General features: G+C 41.7%; 1 protein-coding gene across 1 annotated transcript in view; it reads right to left on the bottom strand.

The window, feature by feature from the left end:
• Positions 1–619: 619 nt before the first annotated feature.
• Positions 620–9,420, bottom strand: part of LOC116982016 (G protein-activated inward rectifier potassium channel 1-like) — a 58,931-nt gene continuing 50,130 nt past the window's right edge. The window contains exon 3 of the mRNA XM_033035283.1: positions 620–2,063. Coding sequence (XP_032891174.1) covers positions 1,468–2,063 — 596 coding nt within the window. The 3' untranslated portion in view covers positions 620–1,467. The remainder of the gene's footprint in view (positions 2,064–9,420) is intronic.

The raw sequence follows: 9,420 nt of genomic DNA, 5'->3' as shown, positions 1-9,420 counted from the left end.
TTCTATGTTTCTATGTTTCATCACCTCCATCCCAACCCCAAATTCCTGCTGTTGCTTCAAATCCCTTTTTTAAACTATTATTAAATCTGTCTCTACAGCTTTTTCTACAATCGTATTCCAGGTGGTAAGAATGCAATGCCTTTAAAATCAAGTGGCCCTTCTGGTTCATTGCTAATTACTATGAAGTTGCATCCTTTATTTATCAAGCATTACATGAGTGGCAGGTTTCTTCTTGTTTAGTCCAGTACCAACCTTCATGAAAGCTTCAAGGCATTGAAAACTTCAAATTGTTCCAAACTCTTTTAGTTTCCTCTAAATCTTGAAATCTTTCTTTTATTCTTGACACCATTGTAATAAATCTGCTCAGCACTCCCTCTGAGAACTTGGCATTCTTGTTAAAGAGTAGTAGATCGGGTAGACGCACAGAATCTCGTGCTCATAGTGGGGGAATTGAGTACTAGAGGACATTGGTATGAGGCGAGGTGGGAAAGAATGAATAGGAATCTGAAGGGTAACTTTTTCGCACAAAGGATGGTGGATGTATGGAACGTGCTGCCGGAGGAGGTAGTTGAGACAGGTACTATCGCAGCGTTGAAGAAACATTTAGACAGGTACATGGATAGGCCAGGTTTAGAGAGATATGGGCCAAACGCAGGTAAGTGTCCTAATCTTTCTAACACGAACATGATGACTGAACAAGTGCCAGTGTTTCCGTTACTTTCAGTATGAAATTCAAATGTTTGCTTACCTATTTATTTTGATAAAGCTTCATTTCCTTGACCGACTAAGAAAAAGTATAGCTTTGGGTCGGACACAATGTGGAGATGGTTTGACATGGTACAATTGCTGCAGTAATGTGTCGGTTTTAAAAATCTTTGCATTTTACCTCAGTTCACTAATGCCGTTAAACCTAGTCAATAGTAAGAACACTACATTAAAAACGAGAGACTTCAATTGGAAGTGAAGATCAGGTTGATTTTTTCTTCTTTAGCCAGAGGATGTTAAAATCAGCTTTAAGCTTCCACTTTCACGCAATTGAGATAGGTTAACTTGGCATAGGTTAGATATCAATCTTAGGGAACTGCTCACCAGTGTGACTCAGACTGAGGATAGTTGATTAAAGGTTATCAATCTATCCTCAAGAAGAGCTCCACAAATTAGTTTTACTCAAGACTTTAACCCAAAGTAAACTTGGCTCAATATAGCTCAATTTGGCTGCTCTAGAAAAACAACACCTCTTTCATATGTATCCTTACTTTAGGCTAACTTAGTATTCTGACTATGAAGCGTATACAACACATAATTTCATATTGTCCTTCCATTTAAAACATTGTAGTCACGTGATTTTGCAAGCCAACATTAATTAAGTGTATTTAAATCCTCAATCCTTTTCAATGTGAGTCTTAAATCTCTGAGGTTTTACAGATCACCTCCAAGAAAGATTGTGCCTTTTTCCATTGTCTGCTTCTAAAGTAGACGATGAGAATTCATTTTTCTCAGCTTGGCAGGTAAATTGCCATCCATTCGTGACCCTACAGGTTGTAGGGCATGTGGCAAATCTCCCGTCGATTGAGTGATGGATTCGGAAATGGCATTGAAGGCCTTCAGAGGGAGTCTTTCCTCAACACCAGCAATGTCGGCAATTGAACTTATCCTCTGCACTCTCAGAGGGAGATCGCCAGTGCTGCACGTTTTCTCTCCTATATCTGCAGTCATTCTCAGGACCTTCATCTGAATCTCTTCCTTGCAGGAACTCATTTTCTGCAGCTTGGCTGGCAGTCTGCTGCTCCTTTCCTCCAGGGTATTGATGCTATCCAGGGAGAAGATTCGCTCCTTCCTGTTCTTGCTGTTGCCGATGAAAGGGGTGGCGCTGTGCGATGTCAGGGAAAGATTCTCCTCTTGTTCCTTTATGCTGTACGGAGAAGTGGGGACCTCGAACGTGGAATGGAACTGGGAATAGTCCACACGGAAAAAGCCTTCTTCCAAGGACATGACCGGAAGGAACCTATGGCCCCAAAGAACTTCGTCTTCCGTGTATGATGTCCTTGCTTGACACGTCATTCCTGCAAAGCAGAATGACAGAGGTTTTAAAATGTTCCAAGCAGATTGGAATTTAACAAATGACCCTTTATTTATAAATACGAAAACATGTTAATGCTAGACACATTTGGACATCATGGCGGCACAAACAAGGAGGCAGATTATTATCTCAATGGTGTCAGATTAGGAAAAAGGGAAGTGCAACGAGACCTGGGTGTCCTTGTACACCAGTCACTGAAAGTAAACATGCAGGTACTGCAGGCAGTGAAGAAAGCTAACTTCATAATGAGAGGACCCGTGTATAGGAGTAAAGAGGTCCTTCTGCAGTTGTACAGGGCCCTGGTGAGACCACATCTGGAGTATTGTGTGCAGTTTTGGTCTCCTAATTTCAGGAAGGACATCCTTGCTATTGAGGCAGTGCAGCGTAGGTTCACGAGGTTAATCCCCGGGATGGCAGGACTGTCATATGAGGAAAGATTGGAACGACTGGGCTTGTATTCACTGGAATTTAGAAGGATGAGAGGGTATCTTATAGAAATGTATACGATAATACATTTATTTATACAATTTATTTACTTAATGTATTTATTAAATACAATTATAAACTGGACCAGCTAGATGCAGGAAAAATGTTCCCAATGTTGGGGGAGTCCAGAACCAGGGGCCACAGACTAAGAATCAAGGGGAGGACATTTAAAACTGAGATGAGAAAAAACATTTTTGCCCAGAGAGTTGTGAATTTGTAGAATTCAGTAGGCAGAAGGCAGTAGAGGCCAATTCACTGGATGAATTTTAAAGAGAGTTAGATAGAGGTCTAGGGGCTAGCGGAATCAAGGGATATGGGGAAAAGGCAGGCATGGATTACTGATTGTGGATGATCAGCCATGATCACAATGAATGGCGGTGCAGGCTCGAAGGGCCAAATGGCCTCCTTATGCACCTATTTTCTATGTTTCTATGTTTCTATAAATGCACAGTAAATTGGTACAGTTGACCCTAATGACTGAAACTGTCTCCTTATTGATCCCATTATAAAAATCAGACATGTTCATTACGTGACGGCACATAAATGGGTGACACAATGGTGCAACCGGTAGAGCTGCTACCTCACAGCCGTAGAGACCCAGGTTCGATCTTGACCTCAGGTGCTATCTGTGTGGAGTTTGCATGTTCTCCCAGTGACCGAATGCATTTCCTCCAGGTGCTCTAGTTTCCTCCTACATCCCAAAGACATGCGGGTTTGAAGGCTAATTGGCCTCTGTGAAATAGCGTGCAGGGAGTGCATGAGAATGTGGGATAACAGAACTAGTGTGAATAGGTGATCAATGGCCAGCATGAAGAGCTTGTTTCAATGCTGTATCTTTAAATCGATCAATCAATTACTGAGTACTGTTAATTCTGCCCCAATCACAGCCCCAATCAACTAATAAATGTATTATGTGTAAGAAAGAACTGCAGATGCTGGTTTAAATCGAAGGTAGACACAAAATCGAAGGAATGGGCCACGTTTCGGGTCGCGACCCTTCAGTTTGACACAAGATTTTAATTCGACACAAGACACCCAGGAGTTATCGAAAGATAAGATACTTTGGAAAAAACTTGGATTGTATTAACTCAAAATTCATTCAAAATTCTGAGCAGCTGTGTGAGAATAAACAGTGCACAGATGATTACCAGTGACTGATGAATCATATATTTAACTTCAGGATTAGTATAAGACGAATAAAGAAGAGATTAGAAGAAATCCATTCATACATAATTCTTAGAATATAGAATGCATTACTAAAGTTCATTGTAAATCAATTCAGTCACAACACTTAATAGGGAATTAGCTAAATACATGAAGCAGAAAGATATTAAAAGAGAGCAGAAAATAGCAGAAAATTGAGATTGTTTTTTCTGTCTATTCAAGTCCACTGTTTGATTCAAACAACCAGAGTGATGCTTATGCAACACTGCCAATTCTTGAGCAGAAAACATAGTGCTGGAAGAACTCAGCCGGTCAGGCAGCATCTGTGGAAGGAAATGGACAAATGGCAATTTTGTTCAGGACCCTTTAGACTGAAGAAGGGTCCAGACACAAAATGTTTGTTAATCAGACTGACGAAAGTCCCGAGCTGAAACATCGTCTGTCCATTTTCTTCCTTAGATCATTAGATCATAAGTCATAGGAGAAGAATTAGGCCATTTGCCCCATCGAGTCTGCTCCCCATTCAATCATGGATGAACAGTTTTGCCCTCTCAACCCCATTCTCCTGCCTTCTCCCAGTAACCTTTGACACCCCTACTAATCAACTAGATTCAGGGACAGTTTGTTCCCAGCCGTTACTAGGCAACTGAACCATCCTATCACCAACTACAGAGCGGCCCTGACCAACCATTATCTAAATGGAGACCCTTGGACAATCTTTAATCGGACTCTACTGGACTTTATCTTCACTAAACGTTATTTACTTTATCCTGGATAGCATATAACAAAAAAACCTGTTCACTCTACCTCAGTACACGTGAAAACAATAAACTAAACTAAACTAACCCATTGTCCTCCACTTTAAAAATATCCATTGACTTGGCCTCCACTGCCGTCTATGACAAGGAATTCTGTAGATTCGCCACCCCTGGCTAAATAAATCTGCACTGCCTGACATGCCCAGTTCCTCCAGCTGTTTGTCTTTTGCACAAGATACCGGCATCTGCAGTCTCTTGTGTTGCCATTTTACTGCCAATTCTTGATGCTTTATCACAATCGTACATTGTGAGATCGCAACCTTGGTGAGGTGTGCTGAAGGGCCAGATCTCATGGTGACAGAGAATGGTACAGAAGACCAATTTATCCCAATCATTCCTTTGTTCATTACATAATTACTTCTGTTCAAGCAAAGGATGAAAGGTACACCACTTAATGTTAAATGTTCCCTCTTAGAAAGCCATATCCATCATAGAAACTGCTGAAGATTAAATGGTAAATCTTTCTTGCCTGTGCTTGAGAAGGTTATGGTTTTGCGATGCACACCTGACATCTGGGCCCACGGTATACAACAGACATTCCACTGAGGTGATTAAGGAACATGGTTTTGATATAAACATTATGAATAAGGTGATGATTTGCTTGTATGAGAAGTAGACAACATAACCCAAAATCCAGTGGGACGTAATGATACAAGCCGGTTTCAAGGATTCAGATCAATGATGGAGAGAGAACACTTGGAGACAGAGAATATGAAATTTAAAATGAAACATTTATTAAAACAGTGTAATAGCAACAAAACAACCAAACAGTGAGCCTCGCGCCTATCTGTGGCATACTGGGGACTCCTTAACAATGGCCTGGCCTGGAGAGTTCGATGGTCTTGGTATCAATCCCCATCCCAGTTGGAGCCCTGTGAGCAGCATGCACTTATATACTCAATAAACCCTTCGCTTCTACCCAAATCTACAAACAACAGTCAACCACATTTTCTGAAACTGGCCATGGGAACAGGGGTTTTATAGTCAAGCTAACTCTCGGCTGTCACAAGGATTGAAGGTCTGCCTTGTTGTCTTACCACTTTTTGTCCTTGAGGCTGCATGATCTGAGACCTCATGATTTACCAGTTCCTTCATGTTGGTGAAACTGTTTCACCGAGCACCTATTTGTTTTTTTCTTAACCAGCCTGCTTGCTTGATGTGTGCTAAAAACAGGTAACTCCATTTCCGCTGAGAAGCCTGTTTTAACACTAGCATTACACATGTGCGATTGTACCCAAGATCACAGACCAGCTTCACATCACATACTTCACATCAAAGGTGTATGGAATCTGTGAAGTTAATATGGAGGTACAATTTGGCCTTACAGTGCCAAAGTCCTGGGTTCGATCCTGACTACACGTGCTGTCTGTACGGAGTTTGTACATTCTCCCTGTGACCACGTGGGTTTTCTCCGTGGGCTCTGGCTTCCTCCCACGCTCCAAAGACATACAGGCTTGTGTATTAATTGGCTTCTATAAATTGTCCCTAGCTTCAAGGATAGAACTAGTGTATGGGTGATCGTTGGTCGACGCAGACTCGGTGGGCCGAAGGACCTGTTTCCAGGGTATATTTCTAAAACTAAAACTAAATGATGTCATGAAACATAATTCCTTCTTTTTCCTAAAGAAGATGGTCATGGCAGTGTGCTAATAGTGAATCAAAACTTCTTTGGAATTGTACAATCAAGTAGATATCTGCAGATTATTTTTCCAACAGTGTTTGACACAGGGATCAGTGTACCTGGCAGGACATGCAAACACAACAGACGGTGTAGCAATGAATAAGCTCAGAAGGAAATCCTGGTAATATGGATTAAAGATGGAAACTTGAAAAATTCCACAGCAGATACTGTAGGTGTATGTGTATTTGATAAAAGGAAAAGATGAGTTGTGAACTAGACAAGAATCATTTGAGCCCTGAATACGACATAGGTTGCTGCCAGAGTTAAAGCAAGCAAGTGCAAGCAAAGTGTTGTATGTAATCTTAACAAATTTCTTATTCCTGTAAAACTCCATTGCTATATGTCCACAACTCCAGCATTGCACTGACCCAACATTTAAGCGTGCCAGATTTTGTGTAAGGGGTTGCTATAAAAATTGCTGAAATGCTAATACTACAGTTAAAATGAAAGACAGAAGGATCATCCAAAATTAATTCAAAATCCTGGTAATTAAGGCAGCCCCAACCTGCTCTGAAATTGTCATCCAAGCTAAATGTCTACAGGTTGATGTGACATTGCAGCAATATTCACATATCCGGCCACCACCTTTCCTTGCAATACTAATGTTCTTTTTAATTATATTCCTGCACACGACCCCTCTCTGAGACTTACTTTATTTAACAGTGCATCTTCTTTAAACCATGTCCCACTGCTCACTTCCTTCTGCTGAAGCAGAGGGGTGCTCTGCGGTACTTTATATCCCGCATCAGTGCAATTTGCTGTCACCAGCTGCCTCTCTGACAGATCGTGACAGGATTTATACCCCATGCGAGATGAAACACTCCACTAACACCAGTAAAATGGCAAACAACTAATGAAACCAGTCAGGTAAGAATTGGGACTTGGGGGGGGGGGGGGGGGGGGAGGAGATATACATAATAAAACTGTCAACAACAATCTCCTCATGTCATTTCCAACAAGAGGCATATTTGATTTTCATGGAGATACCAACAGAAGTCTAATTGCCAACACCATTATATAGGAAAGACTAGAAATTCTTATGTTCTTTTACCTTATAAGTGAATGATAGATGGCCACATAAAGGTATTAAATGAAGCAACAAAAATGCAAAGAAACGGCTTAATGTTAAGTCAAAAAGTAAATGTAGAACAAGGGACAGTGTTGCAGAATAATGTTTCAATATCATTGATGTCAGTAAATTTACCTAAATGTGCTTGTCACGCAGCCTTTAAAGAGGGATTGCAACATCGAATGTGAATTCTCTTGTGACTTATTCTAGAGATAAGCAGATACTGTCAAGAGGAGACCATTGGCTTATGTGGATTGATGACTTCGAAGGGCCATTTTAGAACCAGGTGAACAAATGTGAGAAATTTTACACAGTATAGAATTTCTCTGAGTTACATTGTTCAAGGTTTGCATATCATGAATCATGTAATCTTTCTGGTATAAATTAGCCTAAGGCTTTGATGAAATCCTGCGTGAAAAATGTTACAAAAAGAAAAGGGACATGGCTGATATCTTTTCTTTGTAAAAGCAGATTTATATACATTTGCTTCAACTCGTTACTTTGGCTACACACCATGATCAATACTACTTAAAATACAGGATATGAAACAATGGGAATATTACATAAAAAACAGGAAAATAACCTGGAAGTTTGGAGATCTTCAGTTTCACTACTGAGTGCTGGATTTACGGAAACATCCATATCCCAGCTTCACATTTCACCCCTCTTCTCTCCTTATCCAACATTCTTTTGTCTTCTTTTTATCTCTTACACTTATTCATCCATCTGCAAACCAACCCCGCTTTACCTGTATCCACCCTTTCATTTACCAGGCGTTGTCCTACCCCTACCTCTTTGCCAGCTCCCCCGCCCCCAACCCCCCTCACTACAATCAGTCTGAAGAAGAGTCCAGACCCAAAACATTGTCTATCCATACCCTCCACAGATGCTGCCTGAACTGTTGAGTTAATCCAGCACTTTGTCCTTTGTTCACTGTGAAATTAGTTTGGCCACCCTCATACTAGTTGCACGCCAAATCAGCTTAAAGGGCCCGTCCCACTTGGGTGTCATTTGCGCGTCATTTACGCGACATCCTAAAAATTGGGTGGCGCGTCGTGATGCGCGCATGGCGCGTGGTGAGGCGTGGTGGCCAAATCTTTTGGCTATTGAGTAAGTCCAGGCACGTAATTTCCTCTCACTCAGAGAAACTACTGATATCTGGTAAGGGAAATGAAATAAAGACCACACTAATACAGTATGCCATCGGCTTCTGATATTATCTTTAAATTACTTTGCTGCAGGAGAGCAGATGGAATTTCTCCTTATCTCTCGTGTTTCACTCTGCTTGATGCGATGAAACTAGAGTTCAAACAAGCAGAAAAACTCAACAATACACGAGCAGCAATAGAGTTATAGTGCCATGCAGTACAGAAGCAGGCTGTTTGGCCCAACTCATCCATGCTGACCAAAAGGCCCCAATCAAGCATGTCCCATTTGCCCGCATTTGGCCCACATCCCTCTAAATATTTCCCATTCATGTACCTGTATAATGCCGTTATTGTCCTTGCCTCAACTACTTCTGGCAACTCTTTCCATATGCCCACCACCCTCTGTGGGAAAAAGTTGCCCCACAGGTTCCTATTAAATCTTTCCCCTTTCACCTTATGCCTCGACCCCCTAGCTCCTGAATCCCCCAACCCTGTATTCTCCGTATCTATCTATATTACTAAAAGTCTGATCTTGACCGCTTTTGGCCCACTGTGCTGCGATTTCCGAGAGAACACCGCCACTTACGGCCGTCATTTTTGGCCACCTCGCTCAGAGCCCACGTCTGCCTTCCTGGACCAGAGGATTTTTCCCATTGATGAAAAATCAGAGAGATATTAATGTTTTTAAAACATTCACCATTCTCTCTGCTGCCCCTGCTGGAGGGAGGGGGAGCGACTATAAAACCAGGAAGTGGTGTGCCTCACTCAGTCTCTGCAAGATGGAGGTCACGTCTCTCTGAGCTCTGAATAACACTGAACACATGTCTGCTCAACTGTGATTGCCCTTAATGTGGTTTGAAAATGAAAATATGGTTGGTTTGAAGTAAAAAGGCACTGCCTGCAAATGGTTGTTTGGGGAGTTTGGGTTGAAGTAAAAAGGCACTCTCTCCTCCCCCCCCCCCCCTCTCCTCCCC

The sequence above is a fragment of the Amblyraja radiata genome, chromosome 16 (assembly GCF_010909765.2).
Source record: "Amblyraja radiata isolate CabotCenter1 chromosome 16, sAmbRad1.1.pri, whole genome shotgun sequence".
Taxonomy (NCBI): Eukaryota; Metazoa; Chordata; class Chondrichthyes; order Rajiformes; family Rajidae; genus Amblyraja; species Amblyraja radiata.
The sequence above is the reverse complement of the archived record's forward strand: the minus strand, read 5'-3'. Positions and strand labels throughout refer to the sequence as shown.